We start from the raw sequence: 21142 nt of genomic DNA on the forward strand, positions 1-21142 counted from the left end.
AGTCCTAAATAGTGGGAGTGCCCACCTGTCGTTGCTTAGGAACAATTAGTAAATTCGGACGGAAAAAGTCGAACGTAATATTCCAACATAACAACAAACCAAAACATGCGGCCAAAGTTGCCTCTAAATTGCTGCTTGATATTGGGTACATATTTCTCCCTAGGTCCTCAAAATAATTCCCCGTCTTCAGTCCAAAAGAATATCTTTGGGGTGTCCTGATAAGAGATGATGTGGGGCCGATAGAAACTTGGGTGATTTGTGGTGATTACTCAAATCCAAAAAGTGATATTTTTAATAAAAACACTTGAGTTATAATTCACTTGCGTTAAAACTATCATTTACAAAACAAGTGGTTATGGATTCCGCTGGGGAAGACACATGTGAACCCCTGTTTGTTCAAATGGAAATAAAAAAATTGTTTTTTGAATTTAATAGAAATATTTTCCGAATATAAAACTTTATTTTTCTATGTTCGCCTCTACTTGCCTGTATAAAATAATTTCAATAATATAACACTCAAATGGTGGAGGGATTGAAGGCATTGTTCACTCGTGATCAGAATTTTTTATTTTCCAGTTAATTTACTCTCACCTGAAAAGTTGAGTAGTCACTTCATTTTTTTTGGGAGATAAATCGAGACATTTGCGAAATTTAAATTTTTTTTCATTTATTATCTGTATGTGTCCATCTGGTATGTGTATTTACATATGCTTGCTGTCCTAATTTTGGATATTTTGGAAGTTGTTGAGAAAGCTTTAGTTTTTGCAGACTTTTAGTTCACCTTTCTTAAGCGCTTGTCGGGGCACTTATTCTACTTATGCACATACCATATTCGATTTATGTATATAGTAATGCCTATACACAATATTGTACACAAAGGCTGGGACCGAACATTAAATTTCAGTGTATTTTTGTGTTGTGGCGTTAACATTTGCTTTGTTTTTTTGTTTTTGCATTTTATGACAATGTTGCAGTTCTTTTTGATTTTTTATAGTTTAAAAAAGCCGGAAATCAGAGTATACTCGCAGATAAGCTTGTGCTCTACACCTTTTTTGTCTGCTGATTAATGTGCCCCTTTCTCTTACTTTCCCCTTCCATTCGTTTTCTTTCTGTCTGCTGTCATCGCTTATGTTATCACTACTACTAAAAATAATATGTATTGCGAAACGTTGGACTGCTTGAGTTAACTGCAATATATGTACATATGTACGTATGGTTTTACTGGATTCCATTTTCAGGCCATAAATGTGCGGTGCGCATGCCGATGTCGCTAATGAAAACTATGACAATTTGGGGCGCGCGTAAATGCGCATGTGCATGCGTGTTATTGTTTGTATGTTTACTTATTTATTAACTTCCTTACTTTTTTTTTATTTTGTTTGTTATTATTATTTTTTAAACACAAATTCCCATTAACTTTTGTTTACTTTTTTAATCGTGTAGTTCATAATACATGACTTTCTTTTCTCAGTACGCGAATTAATAAAATAAAGCCAATAAATAAAATGTTCACTATAATGCACAATAAAATTCAGCTATTCGCCTTTAAGCTACACTCTTTAATTAAACCGAATCCACACCTTGCCGGTTTGTGGTTTTATATCGAGTTTTTACTCCGTTAATTTTCGTACCAGTCCGTCTACGTTGAGTAGCGTCTGCAGACTGTTGTTTCACTCAAGACGGCTGTTGTTTATTTTTCCAAGTCTCTGGATGGTTGACTGTAGAGTTGGCTTAAAAAACTTGTCGACTCAACTGCTGTTTTGTGCGTATTTTTGTATTTGTGTATTTGTAATATCTTGGCCAGCTATCGAGGAGAGAGTTAAAGAGAGCGTTGTTCTGCATATTGCATTGAAAAATGTTGGATTGTTTTCCTTGTTGTACCTATTTCAAGTCTTTAACGAGATGCTTACAATATACATATGCGTGTGTATATCGCGACATTACAATATCTGCATTGATTATATGCAGCAAGACTATCGAGATTTTCTGATTGATTGGTGCAAGTTTCGATTTATGAGCTTTTTTAAGTAGTTTCTTGACCATTTACGCCGCTTGCTTTACTCTTCCTTTACAGGGCAAATAAATATCTGCAAATCTTAATTGTACATTGCATGTATGCATATTTTCGTCCGTTAACGCCAGCAAAATGCAAAAAATTGTATATAATTTTAAACAACGGTAGTTAATGTTTGTCAGGCTGCTTGAGGTAACTTAATCTGTAGCAGTATTATTGACACAAAATTTCTCTTAAAGTTTAAATTTGATTATTTTCATAGACTATAAGATGAGCCTATCGAAAAAGATTTTCAATAGGCATAAGAGTTGAGTTAATTTGTAGATTTTCGTGTGCAAATTCGAGTTGCCATCTAAATAGAATTTGAAAAGGGGGTTATTATGACCACTAACTTTATTTGGCTGCCGCCTTGGCAAAGCCACACTGTACGCTATTTTTGTCTCCGTCCTTCCAACTTTGCAATTCTAGCTTAAGTTTTGATCGTATTACGTTACCGTCCTATCACCACACTAAAGGCGCATATTGGGTATGAAAGCAGGCCACCGAAATCGAGAGTCAGAATCAGTCGGCGTAATCGGTTAGTGTGTTCATGCAATCTTAACGTTCTGCTAATATCTCACTAAGTTCTTCTGCTAACCTCTTTACATTAACTGTCTACTTATTCTATGTCATATCATTCTTATTACTGTTATTCCGGTTTTGTTCTTAAATCAAACATTATAAAATAACTTTGGTTCGGTGTTTGAAAATAAAAAAGGAGATAAAAACAAAAATGTGCATGTGCAAAAATTATAAAAAATCAATTATTATACCAATATTTATAAAAATTAATAAGCTACATAGCTGCATACACAATATCTTTCAGGAAATTCTAATTAAAAGCTGTGAAATTGGGCTATACTTTTATAAAAAATAGTAATCATTAATTTAGTTAAGAAAAAATGAAAAAAAAAGTCAAAACTATCTAAAACGGTGATGTGCTATCGATTATACGTTCCTGGTTTTTAGTTTCTTTGAGAGGCAGATTTAAAAATAAACAAAATCGAATAGAAGGAATTTTGAATTTTCTTCCCTCTTAATCCACACTTAGTGCACAAGTATGCATCCTCTGCAAAATTGTTAGTAACTACGACGCGCATTTTTTACATAATGGAAATGTTGGAAAAAGACAGATTTTAATAATCAATACACGTAAAGAGACACGACAGAAACTAACATAAAAAATTTAAATGGTATCATCTAATTGCAATAATTTTGCTGAAGCAGTTATACAAAAAGCGACAGCCGTAACTGAATGGGTTGGTGGGTGACTACCATCCGGAATTCAGAGAGGACGTAGGTTCGAATCTTGATGAAAGACCAAAAGGAAGCGGTTGCCCCTCGGCAGGCAATGGCAAATCTCTGAGTGTATTTCTGCCATGAAAAAGCTCTTCATAAAAAATATCTTGTGTTCGGAGTCGGCTTGAAACTGTAGGTCCCTCCATTTGTGGAGTAACATCAAGATGCTCGCCAAAAAGAGGAGGAGAAGCTTGGCCAAACACCACCAATAATAGATATATATAGTTATATAAAAAAACTACGGGTGAAAAATACTCGTAGGGATCATCTTCGAATGGAAACATGTGTTGGATTTGAGGTAGTTGTTGTTTTTTCTTATAGTAGCATATAAATTCTTCATAAATATTCGGGGAATGCTGCTGAAGTAACCGGCCGGTAATGTCGGGTTGTTGTTTTAAAAGCTTAAGAACTTGAAATGATAATCCAAACTAGAAACATTTTGTGGAATGAATTTGTTTTTATTAAAATCTGGTACATAATTTCACGGCATTTTTATTTTTATTTTTAAATATGATAATATTTTTTTTTGAATATGATATCCGTCATAAATATGTCCGCCGCGGCTACGAGTGACATGGTCCATTCGATCAGTCCAATAAATCGATTGCTAAGCGCGCTGCATGGCTGTCGTGTTGTCGTCGATATTTAGCTAATTAATTTTTGGAAGCAAAAACTCAGTCAGCATAGCTCGATAGCGCTCGCCATTTACCATAACGGCAGTATTTTCCTCATTTCGAAAGACATAAGGACCTATGATGATGTCGCCAAAGTGTAAACCGCACGTAGAATGGACCAAGTGATCTATAAAATTCGAGAACAAATTTATTTATTTATTTATTATTATTATTTGTTTTTGTTTTTTAAAGTAAATTTCCACAATTTGGAAGTATTGTTCTAGCGTTAAACTCTTCATGATGACTTGCCAAACCTCACTGAACAGAAATATCAACACAGTTTGCATTCTCGTCGAACCGATTTTCTTGGGAAAGTGATTTGAGGTAGTAATACTATATGGTTCACTCTCGTTCTCGTTAATTATCACAGATCAATCAAAGAATTTCCTGAATTTTTTTACGCGAAACTCTGTTCTACTAAATAGAATGTTGTTACTATTCTTAAGAAGATCGCTTGGTCAAGCTTAATCTCCAATGATCACGAAGGTTACTTATATCCCAACTCCCCAAGGCGGGCAAATGGATGAAAATTTGTTTCATATCAGAAATAATTGGAAAATAATAGAAAACCTTGTTGATAGTCCACAGCGGGGATGCAACCCAGACCATACGGTTTGAGTGTCCCGCAAAGTACAGTTAAAAATAACTATCAATCTATGCATATACTACTGTGGGCAAAAAGTAAGGTGAATTTGTTTGAAAATGGAAATTCTTTATTTATTCTGGTAAATCAATTTCATCCCCTTCAAAATAACCCCCTCTCGATGAAATTCACTTATGCCTGGCGAAATGGTCACGAAGAACGAGTGCAGTGTGAGACGGTGCATTATCGTGATGCAAAAACCAAGAGTTCTGGCTCATAATTCTGGTCTTTTTAGACGAATTGCTTCACGTAAACGACGTATAACGCCTAAATAATATTCCTTATTAACAGTTTGGCCAGGTGGAAGGAATTCATAGTGCACCACACCACGAAAATCGAAAAAAACTGTCATCATGACCTTTATTTTTGAACGACTTTGACGTGCTCTTTTCGGAATGGCCTCGCCTTTAGCACGATATTCGCTTGATTGGTCGGTTGTTTCAGGGTGGTAAGCATACATCCAAGTCTCATCTTCCGTAATGATGCATTTGAGCTTGTCCTGATAGTCTGAAAGCATTGTTTCACACACATCAACGGGACGACTTTTTTTCAAGAAATTGAGAGTTTTCGGTATCAAACGAGATTTGACTTTTCGTAGGCCCAAATGGTCTTTCAAAATGGTTTTCACAGATCCTTCTGATATTCCGATCATATCAGTAAGGACTTTAACAGTCAACCGACGATTTTTGAGCACTAACTCCTTCACTTTATTGGCGTGTTGGTCATCTGTTAACGTCGATGGTCGTCCGGAGCGCTCCAAGTCATCAACACGTTCTCGACCCTCTTTGAAGTCCTTGTACTACTTATAAACATTTTTCTGCGACATGATCGAATCACCAAATGCCTTCTGCAACATGCCAAACGTTTCCGTAGCCGAAATTTCATTCCGCAAACAAAATTTGATGGCACTTCTCTGCTCAATCAAATCAGACATTGTAAAAATCGAAAAATGCACTCTTGGTCGTTTGGTAAACGCAAGCGTAAATATATTACTGATAATGACATTCACGTGAAAGTTGGCCCAGATGTTATTAACAGTGCTGCCAACTCATGAAAAAAATAACCAGAGTGAAATTTTATTCCCGCGTAGTTTGACAAATAAATTCACCTTACTTTTTGCCCACAGTAGTATTTAACAAAAACATACATGCATAGTAGATTTGCTACTTAAAATCGTCGGGTATTGACCGAGCCCTCCAAAATTGGCTGTAGGTCAATAAGCTGGTTTTGATTTGTTGAACTTGAATGGCATTACTACAAGTTTTTGTTTTACTCAGAAAAGAGTGTAAAGTAGTACCTTGACCTCGTTAATGTTTTGGAGCTCTGAACTTTTCAACAATGAATATTCATTATATTTACGTTGTTTTAAACCTGCATGTAAACATACACAGATACGTATGCATATATCTTAACCTTCATCGATTTAGTGGTTTATTTCAAGCTTTATTTAAATTTAACCAATCCTATGCATTGCATGAATATACATACATACATATAATATGTTATAATAATACGGTTCCCAAAAAATAATTAAAAAATGTGAGTACGTGTGCGCCTGTGTTTCTGCGTAAAGGGAACGTTTATAGGACAATTAATTTTTCTTTTGGAATTCATTATAGCGTTGTTGGCAGTGTCGGTTGATAGTAGCATTACGTGATAACGGTGAATGGTTTCATGTAAGGTAATACTCACATAGTATATGTTATGTGCAAGTGTAATGAAAAAAATAATAATTTGCAAGTGCAATCTAATTACTTACATGTGCCAACAAACTCAACATATTTTCGAGACGCTGTCGTAGAGCGCAATACGCAATGTGAATACGAACAAAATTCACGTACTAAACAGAAACTAAACATATTAATTGTGTAATCCTGGTAAGCTACTCGGGTTTGGGCTTACTAACTCAGCGCAATTGGCTTTCTTTGCATAATTGTTTACGCTTTATACACAAAAAAAATTATATTCATCGTTGATTTAACCCTCATACGACTTTAACCCTCATACTTGGGAAACTTTTTTAAGTTAATCTCAGAGATAAGAAATCTGAACCAATAATTTGTTTACAATGCAACTTCGAGAAAAGTATTTTTCAGTGATATCGGCAGTTAATTTTTGCATTGCAGTGCTCAAAGGGTGTATATTAATGAGGTTTTTCCGAGCCCTTGGTGCGTGTTTCAAATACTTCGAAATTGGATATTTTATTCTTATTTGTGTTATCTAATGAAATCGGATATAAATAGACTATTCCAGATACTATTAAAAAGTTATAAATCTAAGAAAATAGCACGGATTATAACGTGGCCAATTTTAGAAAGAAAATTAATCTTAGTTTCGAATTCGAAAAATGTACACATACCCTAAAAGGCAGTGTGACTGCATATTTAGAAAAACGTACACAAACCACCGGTGGCAAGGCGAATCTATTAAAGGTGGTATCGGTACATCAGCTGATTTGGTTTTTTTCTTTCGACGTGTTCATGTAGCTGTCAGCACAAAACGAAACAAGGCGAATTCATTCTTTGTTTTCTACTTTACCGTGAATATCAAACGTACAAAACATTGTTGTTGGTCTAGTGCGACCACCTTTAATGAATGTACCTTGGCCGGTGAACTGCCATTGCATCAACTAGTTGCTTATATTCAAATTGACTAATCTCGATTTCGTGAATATTTGTTTCGCTGTAAATTTGATATGCCAGTCATTTTCATGAAAGCTACCATAGCAAATACATAGCTATGTATGCATGTTTATATATCGAATACATAACACTTGTTTGTACATAGAAATTATTTAAAATTTTAATGAAATGTATACAAATGCATACGAAAATGTGTATGTTATTATCGTCCAAGGTATGAGCATACCTAATATTTGCTTAATGCCGTAAATTTGTTAGGTGGGATGGCTTGTTAGGTTAAAAAACAGTCTGGCACGTGATCATGTTTGACCGGTTTATAGACTTCTGTAAACCAACTATTTTTTCGTTCTTCATCGAACTACTGTAATTGTGAACGTAAATGTAAAGCTGTTAATTTAGATGTCCCTAATTGCCTACATAACCTTAGAAAATACTTCACATACATAAACATATAAATGGGCCATATCGCAACGGTTTGCATTATCTCATCAACTAAGTGCACGCGCATGCGTGTTAGTAACGTTCGTCACGCTTCTGCGACTACTGTTGGTAAGTTGAAGTTGAGCAAGTTGCTTCGATGACGAATGTTACGAGTATTTTAGTACACTATGATGCGGTTAAAGAAGCGCACAAGGCATTGAACTACACGAAAAACGAGAGAAACAATTGGACCATTGAACTAGACATATTGAATTAAGCATGAAATTTCAATCGAAGCTTTAGTAAAACAAAAAAGTGCAATAATATATTCTTTGCATGTCTATAATTGTATACAAATTTATGTATGTTTTAACTCATTGATTACATCAAAGAAGGCATCATAGTTTCGTCCAAGTCTCTGCGCCGTAGATTAGGACGTGCATGATTTCAGTCTTATAAAATGGGCTAAGTGTCATGCAATCTATGATTAAAAAACTATCAATATATTGCGCTGAGTGGAACATGGAAACAAAATTTAATGAAATCTGAGATGATGGTCTTTAGAAAAGGCGGTCAACTAGCCAAGGCAGAAAAATGGTGGTACAAAGGCGAGGAAATAAAAGTGGTAGCTGAATATAAATATCTTGGTGTCATTCTCACATCCAAAATGGCGTCAACAAAAGTTGGCATTAATTGTACATGGAGCAATTTTTTAGCTAAACCAATCATTTCATATAAAGAAAAATGGAAACTGTTTCAAGCTGTGTGTAGGGCCATACAAACATACGCAGCTCAAATCTGGGGTTATACGCTGTTTGAAGAAGTAAATAAGAAAAAAGAATTTTCAAATGACCTGACTTTGCCCTGAATTATGCAATACCGCTATAGAAACTAACGTAGAACTTATATTCGTTAGAACTACACACAAATTCGTTTGGGAAACTATCTATGAATACAACAGCAGTAGACTCCCGCACAAAACTTACCCAGTGCATTTTACGAAAAAACGTGTTTTGACTCAAGGAACTCAAAAACTTAGGTATGGAGTTCGGCCTAAAGCTTGAAGAAAATATATCTCCTACGGACTGGCAAGATCGCTGTATCCAGCTTTTATTAAACATGAAATTACAAAATTTAAGCATGGCAAAACAAAAAGCACTTCAAGCGCGACACGAATACTCGTATACCTATTAACACTTAGATTACTCAAAAGAAGAATCATAATTTAGAGAAGATATGCGGCTAGCTGATATCACAACGATATTTAAAGCAAGATGTGGTTTGTTAAAACTGAAAATTGAAAAATTTGCATACTACGCAACTCAAACGAAGGAACTTCTTAGGTGAAGGTGCCATGTACTGAAAGAAATCAGACAAAGGTACTTAAATGCAGAGAAGCTAAGCGACGCTGAAGTAATATATATACTATATGGGCAAAATTGGAGAACGCTAACTGGTTTCATATACTCAGCCTGGCACTATAAAGATGTTTTTATAGCAGAGTTCAATTATTAATTAATTTAAGAGACAGACAACATCGTTATTGCCACAAACATGTTTCTTTATAGCTTTATAATATGTTCACATATGCATTAATCACCTATAAATCCACCAAATTAATCTACCCGTTCACATATGGCAGATTACCAGCAAAATTTCCAATGAGCTGTCAATACTGCTTTGAGAGGTTTTTCTTCATAGAAATTATTTTGGTGGAATATTTCGGTGTTTTTGGTTGCTTTAAATATTATTAACGATATGAAGAAAATACAAGGAGAAGGAATAGCTAATTTAACTACCCAATTAATTGGCTGCTAACAATAAACAGTTGGAGGAAAACCGTATGCGACGTTTACTGAGGTTGCAAAAAATTATGGCAGCAATGCGCATGGGATATTCTATATTACATTTTAAAATAACTAATAAAAGGACAAAACGTTTATGGATACACTTTTTTTTCTGTAAAATGAATCCCTAATTAATAATATTTAACAAAAATTTTATTAGAATTATGCTTATAGACCTGTTTTCTTTGCCGGCATCCATTTCATTTAGTTTTTATTTTGATGTTTCTTCTTACATTCGTAATAATAATTATCGATAACACAGAAAACACAGGTTTGTATGTCGAAAAGTATCCTTACTATCTAGGATTATTTTATAATCTCAGATTTTGGGAGAGAAATTTTGTATGGGAAATCTCGCTTTTTAATTACGAATTTTGAGTTACGCGCGAAAAAGTAGATCATCTACTTATATGTGAAAGTATTATTATTTACTTTAATATATTCAATGAATTAATGTATGAATTAAATCAATTGTTAACCATGAGTTTTATAAATTAAATCAAGAATTCCTACTACTACTACTACTACGAAGTAGGGGGTTTCTCGTCCATAGAGGACTTTACTTTTTTTAATTGTCGAATTAGTTCCAAGTAGGACCTGTTGGCGAGGTAAATTCTTTGTTGGATTTCAAGGCTAAACTTATTATCGTTGTTAATGGTGGTTATGTAGTCCTTTAAGTAATACACGAAAATTATAACTAACCACGTGACGTTGGTGTCGAGTGAACTGACTGTTTATTTTATGACAGTAGATACTTCACTAGATACTGCTCAAGGGGGAAGCAACAGCATTATAAAGACAACGCCGATTTGAATTTGCTCGAGAGCACATATGAACTCTAAAATCAGTGGAGTTATATTTTATTCAGCAATGAAACGAAAATAAAAAGAGTTGGTCCAGATGATCGACAGAACGTGCTGCGGTCAAAACGTGCAACATTTAATCCCAAATTCGTCTCACCAATCGTAAAGCATGGGTGAGGCTCAATAGTGGTGTCGGACCAATTCATCGTATGGAGGGTAATATGGTTGCGGTTAGGTACGTTCAGATACTTCAAAATGTAATGTTACCCTTTTGCGGAAGAGAATTTATCGGTGATTTCGAAATTTCAACAAAACAATGATCCGACGCACACTTCTCGTATTGCAAAAAAGTTTTTCAAACCCAATTGTATCACTGTTCTGGATAAATCCAACGATTTAAATAACTACGCCCACTCATGCACTCTCTACTCAGAATATCACAAATTTGGTAGTCGGTGGCAAATCTGCTCTATACCTTTGTTGTTGCTCACACATACAAAATTTTCGTCAAGCGAACAGAGCCCCGAGATAGCGGGCAGAGAGATACCGAATCAAAGGCGACTAGTATTAGAATAATAATGTAAAGTAGAATGTATGATAATTTAAACATTAGTTCAATGAATGTAAATAAAACTCAATATTAACTCTTCAATGCGCAGTTAAAATTATACATATTAAAAGTATAATGTGGGTGTCGAAACATATACTCGTATATGTCTATATCTTTATGCCCCTTTTGAGCTCAAGTTGCCGCTCCGTGGAAAACATTTTGAGACAATTGAAGTCATAAAAGAGAATTCGAAGAACACACTCGAGCTTGACTTGTTTACAGTAGCACAGAAAACAAACTATGTGACCTATCACGCTGAAATTTGCCATGTAAGCTTATAACAGTCCTACCAAAAAACAAAAAATTTATTTTTGCCATATGTCATCCGCGGACCGTTTTATTAATAACGTCTCGTTCATATTTGAGCAGAAGGTATATACTCGTAGAATTAGCATTTGGTTGGTTGGCATGTATACCCTATATTCAATTTAAAGTATATCGTCTTATTTATATTATGTACATAAATATGTATGTACAAGTGTAGATGTATACTATGTAGCATAGTTTATATTTGGTTCTTTGTAATAACCTTGAAACTCTTTTTTATAGGGTTTCACATATGTAGCACCATCGATCCTAGAAGACATGCATCGCGCGAATCGTATGCCAGCGCGTTCCCCCCGACGTACACCCCGGCAACATCATGAAGGCTCGTACCGTATGCAATTTCCAGCACAGCGTGGCATCTATCCTCGTGCAACGCCACCACATTTACAAGCTTTTCCTCCACGCCCCTCGCCCCAGGACGAAATGATGGATGTGCAGGGAGTACCCATTGTGTAGTCAAAAGCCGAAGGCGGTAGCAAATCATCACTAGCGATAGCCAACGTGAGAGGAAGTATAAACGATCGGTCGAGGAAAAATTATGGTAGTAATAGGGCGAAGGAGAACATGTATGAAACGAAAAAAATCAACACACCTTCACTACAAACAGAGAAAAAAGAAACTGATTAAAACTTAAAAGCAGCAACCAAAAATTTTGATAAAATATATAAAATGCTGCCTAATGATTATTTATACAAAAGCACAGTAATAATTGATGGAACAAGCGAAACATTGTAAAATTATCACAAACAAAGAAACGAAGGGAGGGATGTTTCGAAAATGAGTTCCATATTAGACGTAAAAACAAACATGAATACCAAGCAAGTAGTCTGTGTATGAAAAAGCAGAATACCAGAATACTGCCCAGGTGAAAAAGTGACGTCTCTTTAGTTGGGAATAATTTGTGTGCGTACGCAACAAATAGTTTATATATAGTGTCTATGATATAAAATGAAAAATAATTATTAGGATAATGACATAAACCGAAAAAAAGGAAAAAGTGTGAACAACAGCAATTAAGGCTAATATTATGAAATCTAATTACTACATACATTAATAGGATATAACTCAATTGCATATGAAGAAGAAAACTTACAAGTAATTTAAAAAACATAGTTCTTAATATAAATGAAAGATTTAAAGAAAATATAGTCAAACTTTGGTTCATCATATATATTTTGTGCCTCATTGCTCGTTGTCGCCACCCGCTTGCGGTTTTGCATTTTCGTGCAACTCTGCCCACGTCATCATCATCGTCTCTGACTATAAGTAAGCCATGTAAATAAATACCGAAAATGAAAGAGCCAACACTGTCAACTCCACCACTATCAATTATATGTAGTTACCAGCATCAAACAATTAAAAACATACTTTATATAAGTTAAGAGCGATCAACAGGAACTTGTGAAAATAGACGTGAAAGGCATTGTCAGTCCACTTTACTTACTTTACTTTAGTTCAATTTAGTTTATACAAATATATATGAAAGTGAATGTAACCAGTCACCATACATATAATAAATTAATGTTACAATATAGTAATGGAAATATGTACGTATTTGTGGATATTAACAAACAATATACACACGTACTTCTAGTTGAAATGCAGGGTGCCACAGAAATAAAAACAAAAAACATGGAAATAAATTTATCATTAAGTATGAAAAGGAGCTACTGTATAATTTTCAAACTATTTAAGAAAATAAATAAACGTATTGTATCTACTATCGAGTTGGTTCCAGCATCGCCAGCCTGCATACATGCAAAATTAACGGAAAGGTATTGTTTGTTTTTCGTTGGGAACCGAATGACTCAAATATGATAAGGTCTTCTATAAATTTAGACGGCCATTAAATAATTACAGAAGTTTTTAAAAAATAATCGAGATTTTTAGGGATTAAATTTTGAATCGAAAGTTTTCTAAATAATTGGTTATATAAATTTAGGCTATTTTCATTTTCTGGATTTCGTATATTTCCTAAATTTTTTCTTTAAGTATAAATTGATCACAACCCCTAACCATTGAAGCAAAGAGAAAATGAAAGAAAGAAATAATATAACAATCAATTAAAGAGAAAATACTAAAAATAAATATCTTTTTGTTTCTCAAACCAGCCTGATTAAGAGAAAATAATGTGTACCACAAACTATCGTCTTACATTTTAAAGTTCAAAATCGTTTTATATGAGAATATAATAAATTCATTGTAAAAAAATTAAAAAAAAAAAAAACTATTTGACCTAAAATATTTTTGCTGTGCTTAATTATTGTTTGAATTGTGTCACCTTAGTGATTCCCGTGTGATATATATTTCAACAGCTACTGCTCAGAAGATGTGAAGATGTCAATGTAGCAAAAATGAAAATAAAAATTTTTTTCAGATGCAGCGTTTGCTGGAATGTCATAACTCGAAAAATCAAAAATTCGAGCAAATCGCCGTCAACGTTTTTTATTTACTATTTCTTCATAAGTAAAATTAAATAATAAAATAAATATACATTTCCTTCTAATTGGATATGGTTAAAAGTTGTACTTTTCGAGCTAATGTACGATCTGTATGTGCTTCGCGTTTTATATTGTTTTTATTTCACTCAAATTCCAAAGTTTTTCGTTACTTTGTTTTTATTTAATTCATACAAAAAACTTTGCTTACTAATATATTAAGACAATTCACAGTTAAGTGCAAACGGCTTTTCTGATATTCAAAAGGTTCTTTTATGACATATCGATTTTAAATTCGTAAGTTAATTGCTTAAGATTTAGCTTCAAAAATTAGAAAAAGCGTATGGCTCGTTTTGAAACACTACATCGTTTGTATGGAAATGCATACAGTTACGGACCCTAGTGTGAGACCGATATTTTAATTATTTATAAATTTAAATGCAATTAATGACTTTACATACGTGTCCAAGATTAATCGAACGGATTAAGAGGACAGACATATTTTGGTCTCTCAATAAGTGAAATTTTCGATGCGAAAGTCGTGCAACTGTTTCTTTTATAGCTGCAGCCGTTCTCACCCTTGGTGTCTACAGCTGTAAATTGTATGCTCAAGCTATGTAAATTTATGGAATTCAAATTTTCATTTCCTTAACGATATACGAAATATTCAAATTATTATTATGCTTCGGAAATTTTATTTATATTAGAAAAAGTTAGTTTTTTTTTTAAGTTTTTGTGCATTATTTTATTTTGGCGTAATATATATTGTATAAAAATATTAAATTGTAATAATAAATTAAATAAGAGAAAATGGAAATAATCACACGTTTAAGAGGGCAGAAATATTTTCTGGTACAATAAATCGCCTAACGTTTTACCTTTTTTAAACGAGGGCGAGGGATTTTCTTTTTTTTTATAAATATACAATGCATAAAGACCGAGTGAGTGGATTAGATTGGAACAAAAAAGTTATAATGTCACAAAATAAGACATTTCTTATCACGAATAGCCACAAAAACACAAGGAAATAAACTTGAATTTAGCGCTACCACAAAAATTTCGCATACACACAGTTTTTTTTTTGTTTTGGATATGCGTAAATACTGATTAAATTAAAATATGTGCTTTCAAAAGAATATAAATTATTTGCTAAAATTAATAGAACAGCGAAAAAGGTTATACATAATGTAATTTTGTTGTAACTGCTACAGAGTAACCGAAATAATATAAAAAAAATAATTAAAAAATGGTTGTGTGCACACAATATAACTAAAAGAAAGCATTGCATGCCTAATAACAATTTTTTATGTAAAACAACACAACTAAGGAGAACAAAAATTAATGCAAAATACATTTACGTACATGTATGTAAGAACAACTTAAAAAGTAAAATGAACTGAAATAAAGGTTAATTAAATGTAATGCGAGTTTACTTGCCAAAACGCAAACATTTTAAAATTGAATGTGTAAACAAAATGAATAGATAATATAAATATTATTAGAAATTTTATATCTTTTCTCAAAAGCTAAAGGATCGAAAATCTCACGTTTATCTACCATTGAGCACAAATACAAATTGGTTTTCTATATTTGTTTTCGCAAACATCCTTTTACAACTAGCAATGGTTTATTTATATAAGACAATATTTAACGCTTAAATGAACTTATTATGTTGTCTAAAGTTTCAACTTGGCCAGATTCGTATTTTTAAGTGTAAAAATTTGTTTATTCAATTAAATTTTGCTTTACTAATAATTACATATTTTTTTTATATAATCAAAAGGTGCTAAGCTTATTTAAGAGAAAAGGCAAAGAAGAAAATAAAAAAAATGCATCAACAAAAAAGTAACTCGATAAAAGCTAAATCTATTGAACCAAAATATGTACGCAATACAATTCCTAAATTTGCAAGTGAAAAAATGAGCAACAACAACGTTACAGAAAATACCTCAAGAGCAATTATTTTTGTTACACAAACCGTTTAATGTACATACAAATATATAAAAAAAAAAATATTAGCTAAAGCAACCGAAACAATAAAAGTAGTTTGAAAATATTACTTAAGGGAAAATAATAAATTGTATATTTTTGTAATTACAACTTAAATCATTTCAACGTTATTTTACAGTTTAAATAGTCTCGCTTTTCCATACATAAATCTCCTTTCTTTTACGAAAAAACAGTTCAAAATTTAATGTACAGCAATAAAACGAAGGCGCTACAACACATGTACATACACATAAACATAACTAAATAGCTACATAAACACGTGTAAAATATATTATAAGAAATGTCTTATTTTTTACTGTAGATAAATTATAGAGAATAATCAATGCTGAAATAAAAAATATACTAAATTTATATTGTTTACAAAAAATTGAATAAAATAAGAATACATAAAAAATTCAAATTGTTTATCACTTTAAGCGCTTAGAACTTAACAATGAAATTAAACATGACGGCATACCACTCTCCATATTAATGGTGGGGTGTGAAAAATTTTATGTTGGCTCTTTCTACACATTCAGAAAACCAAAAAAAAAAAAAACATCTCAATAGTAAATTTACTTTATTTTAATTTGCATGTAAAATTGTCCACAAAATAATAGGAATGCGCCTATCTACAATGGTTTTCAGTTCGTAACTTTTTGTACGCGCCTGTAAGCTATGCGATATTATAACGGTACTTAGAACGGCATGCGAGCTTTAAAATATACAAATAAAGTATGTGACTAAGATTTTAGTAAGTTTTGCTCTTTCATAATAGTACATGTGTTTAGATTTCTCAGAAAATAGGGAGAGTAAGCAAGGCACAATATATTTGTAATATGTGTATCGCTCCGGATTGTCAAAATGTATTCTATACCGTACTGGATCTGGACATACCACGCAAGTTCTTGCTCATAAGCACACCCGTTTGAAAACAAAATATAATTCTAAATATCTCAGAATGTTCTGCTCAAATGCTTAATAAATGTCTTATTTTATTAATATAAATTAAAGAGGCGTGGCCGGAAGCATAATACCTCTGCCATAGCCGATCGTTGCATGGTATGGTATTCTGAAACTAAATCGTTCGCGTCACCCAGTGCTATTAAAAAATACCTAAAACTCAATCAAACGGCTCTAATTGGCTTATAAAGGGTTTTCCAATAACAGGTGTTAGGTGTTAAACAGGAGAGAAGATTAACGATTTTTTATGGCCATTATGGTCATTTACCTGATGTTATTTTCCACTATTAACGGCATACCTTCCTCTTTATAATGAAACAAACATCCGATAATTTATATTAAAAATAGAATTTTCTTTGAATATTAAAAAAAACACTTCTTATTGGAAACTCATGTAGATACATATGTGGCGAAATTGAATGTGGACAAGCGAAAGTAAAACCGAGTTAATTGTTGATCCAATTGATATAGAGGATATGTTCGTCAAGCATGGTGGTTTAAAAGTTATGGTATGGGGCAGGTTTTTGCATACAGGGAGCTAGTGGAGTGGAGTGGATAATGGCAATAAAATGGATATTTCAACTAGAAAATGTCCCTAAACACATTGGTAAAGGTGCGAAGAAATGGTTTAGGGTCAATCGGGTTGAGGTCACGCCATGGCCTGGTCAGTCTCCCGACCTTGACCGCATGGAAAATTTATGGTGAATGTTAAAAAACGTATTGCATAACTAAGGCTACCAAATAGTCAAAGCATCAAAGCAAAGAAGCATCGGAAAATATCCCATGAAGAGGTGCCATGACATCATCGATTATATGCCTTGTAGCTGTTCAGCTTTAAAAACCGAGGCTGCATAACAAAATATTAGTTCATTTTTAAGTTTTTATGGTTAAAAAAATTGTTTAAACAATTAAAAAAGCATTAACATTTCTCTTTTTATGCTGAATACATTTTTTTATGCGGAACAAATTACGTTTTTTATGTTTAATTGAGAGATTCCAGATGTGTTTAGGTAAGGTATAATATCAGTCATTTATTTTGTAAAAAAGAAATTGAAAAAATAACGGTTTGGCTTAAAACAAAACAATTTATATTTTTGAGAACATCACTCCTATTCTTTTGTGGACAACTGTATATATATACATGTGCTGCAAGAGTGTCATAATACAAAAAAAATTTGTTTTAGATAAGTATGATATGTAGAAATAACTACGATCTGCTGTGTGAAAAATTCCTGGTGATATAAAGGGTGGTTAAATTTCAAGGGCCGGTGTTGATTTTGAATAAAATACAATTTTTTTTGGAAATTATTGTCATTTTTTTTTATTATGATAATAATGGCGGCACACCTCCAAAGACCACCAAATGCAAATAGTTCCTTATCTAAAGGGTGGTTAAGTTTCAAGGTCCGGTGTTGATTTTGAATAAAATACAATTTTTTTAGGAAATTATTGTCATTTCTCTTTATTATGATAATATTGGTATGGCTCATTTACGTATGGAAAAAAAAATATCGGCCAAATGGCCGCCGCGGCCTCGGCAGCACACCTCCATCCGATGGTCCAAATTTTCGATGACACTAAGGCATAATTGAGGTTCTATGCCGTTAATGTGCGAATTATCTCAATCTTTAGCTATTGAATTGTTGCTGGCTTATCGACGTACACCTTTTCTTTCAAATAACCCCAAAGAAAGAAGTCGTTGACGTTTAGGTGTGGTTCACAACCAACATCGGCTCTTGAAATTTAACCACCCTTTATATTAATGATGGCGATATACATTAATTCATCCCAGGAGATGAAAATCTGTCTTTAATATTACTTAGAAAGGCATAGTAAATTAAAAACTTTGATGTCGGTTTTCTCGATTTTTTTAGTTATGACGTTCTTTCAGTAAACGAGCGATGTGTACTGGTCCGGCACTGATGCACGGGCATCAGCTGTCTATTGGTTGACTATATGACAGTCCAGAGTATTGTTTACAAGCGCACGGAAGCATTTTGTCGAGAGTAAACGCGAAAAAAGAAAATCAGGAATGGATTTCAAGCGTAATGTGATTTCTGAATAATCACAACCAGCGATTGTTCGTGAGCTCAAGCACCTTAAAGTAAATAAAGTTTTTGTTTATCGCACCATTACTCGTTACAATGATACCGGTAGCATCGCGAAACGTCATGGAGGTGATCACCAAAAGGCTGCAACGTCACGTGAAATGGTTAAAAAAGTGAGGAGCGGCTTGAGCGAAATCCCCGACGAAGAGCCAGGCAATTCGTAAACTCCCAGAACAATAGGGTTTATTCGACCGACCGTTCATACAAGAATTTGAGTCATCGATTGGTCACCAGGAGACAGCGCCCACCATAGGTAATGGTTTGGGCCGTTGTAATCGCAGATGGGCCTTCTCCAATCGTTTCCATCGAGAAAAGGTTAAATTCTCAACCCCATCTCAAACATAAACGGAATGGAATGGTTGAATCCATTGGCCACATATTTAGTTTTTGCGTTGCCGTTGATATGAAAAAAAAATTTAATTGCGATAAATTCATTTATATTTATTAATATTATGGTTCATGTAAGGAAATATTTATATATATATTTGGAGCTTACACACTTTTTGGGTGTTGGGATGTGCTCCTCCTCCATATTGAAGCCACACTCGAAGTTTATGAAATGATCTTATGGACCAAACCCTTGACGAATGTATCCGGTTGCTCTCTGCGGACTGCTATAGGGTGTGTTCGCCGCACTCAATAATTACAGCAATAGGTATTACGACCTTGTTACTTTTTTGATCTACTGTTGCTGATACTCAACTGATTAGCTGCGGCATTATTGCAAAAGTTATTTAGCGCCGAACATGTTTTTGCATCAGAAACTTCGTTTCATTTGAACTTAATTTTGCGCTTAAAACAATAAATATGGTAAACGAAATTAATAAATATTATTTATTAAAAAAACCTACGTATCACCTTTCATTTCTATTCCGCAATGAAAAATTGTATACTGGAATTGACTAGCAAGTGATGACCAATCAGATTGTCAACATTTTACTGACAGAAATCTTGATGTTGGCATTGTTGCAGCAATCATGAGACAGAACGTGATGCTATCTCATAAAAAAATAACACCTCGGCTATCGTTACAGCCCGAACACACCCATAATATTCGTATAGCTGATCTGGGTCCGTTATTATCTTTAACAAAATATTCTTATTCTCGGAGCGGAAAAAGTACGGATTATTTTTGATGAACAAATGAACGGTTTATTGAACATGTTGCGGCAATTGACGAATCCATGATATATATTTGAAAACGTACATACTTCCGTGAATAGCCAGACTTGTTTCAAATATTTATTTAATGGCGAAAACGAATAGCAATATGTAGTAAAACAAAGTAAAAGAGTAACAGTGGTATTATTCTTGAAACATTCAATTAGAGAGATACTGAAAGGATCTCTATACTTACCGACGTTAGAGTGATAAGAATTGAGATACGAAGTGTAAGTACTAAAACGGGGTACTTGAGGTCAATGAGTTTCGAAATAAAAAAATAGTATCGTTGAGACAAAACATTCATAAAGTATTATATACATATACTACTTATATACTATATGTATCTTACTATAAGATCCGAATCTAAATGTCGAAGGTATAACAAAAAATGTAAGAAATCTGCGAATTGAAAAACTTCCTTAACAAAAGTTTAATGTTTAATGATTTTGGCGAGCGGTAATTTAGTTACTTTAGGGTGGTAGCATCTAAGATCTGGTGGGTAAGTACGACTGTAAGTGCCATAGACAACGAAAAGTGTAAAAAGGCGACCTCTGCGTTTGGCCACAAAACTTTCCGAGATTACCTTACAAAAATATTTCAAACTTAGGGAAATTTTTTGTATAGTTCACTCAAGAGAAGCGAATATTGAAAACGTAGCTGTAAAGTTCAGTTATTCGAAAATTTCAATTGAAAAATCGTCGTTTCTAGTACATACAAAAAAAAAAAAAAACAGACCGCCCAAAGAAGCTATCCAGAAGAGATGTAAGAGATCGACCCAAAATTAGTGCTCTGAAATTGGACCAAAATATTGTCGAGAAATCTAAGAAAAGTGTTCATTAGAGAACTATTAAGATTTATTTACTGATGAATCCAAGTTCAATATATTTGGAAGTGATGGCCTGGCTAAAATATGGAGGAGAAAAAATGCGGATATGGAAATAAATCTGGCGTTAGAAAGATGACTTTTATTGAAGGTACTATGGACCGATGTAAATATAAAAACATGAGGGAACAATACTTGAAGCCATCAGTAAAATGCTTGCGGTTGGGCTTTCCCACAAAACAATGGCCCTAAGCATACTGCACTAATTGCCAAAGAATGGTTCTTATACAAGATTTACGCACCCAGGTCCGGATTTAAATCGGATAGAACATGTTTGGG

At 33.5% G+C, this 21142-nt stretch overlaps 2 protein-coding genes across 6 annotated transcripts in view; one reads left to right on the top strand and one right to left on the bottom strand.

Moving 5' to 3' along the window:
- Window positions 1-13406, top strand: part of LOC128861607 (ribosomal protein S6 kinase beta-2) — a 49516-nt gene extending 36110 nt beyond the window's left edge. For all 5 annotated transcript variants that reach the window (XM_054099855.1, XM_054099858.1, XM_054099856.1 and 2 more), the window contains exon 11: window positions 11541-13406. In XM_054099855.1, the coding sequence (XP_053955830.1) occupies window positions 11541-11774 (234 nt within the window). In that variant the 3' untranslated portion in view covers window positions 11775-13406. The remainder of the gene's footprint in view (window positions 1-11540) is intronic.
- The window catches only part of LOC128861606 (uncharacterized), a 49732-nt gene that overhangs the window by 7938 nt on the left and 20652 nt on the right, over window positions 1-21142 (bottom strand). The window lies entirely within an intron of this gene.

This window comes from Anastrepha ludens, chromosome 4, assembly GCF_028408465.1.
Source record: "Anastrepha ludens isolate Willacy chromosome 4, idAnaLude1.1, whole genome shotgun sequence".
Taxonomy (NCBI): domain Eukaryota; kingdom Metazoa; phylum Arthropoda; class Insecta; order Diptera; family Tephritidae; genus Anastrepha; species Anastrepha ludens.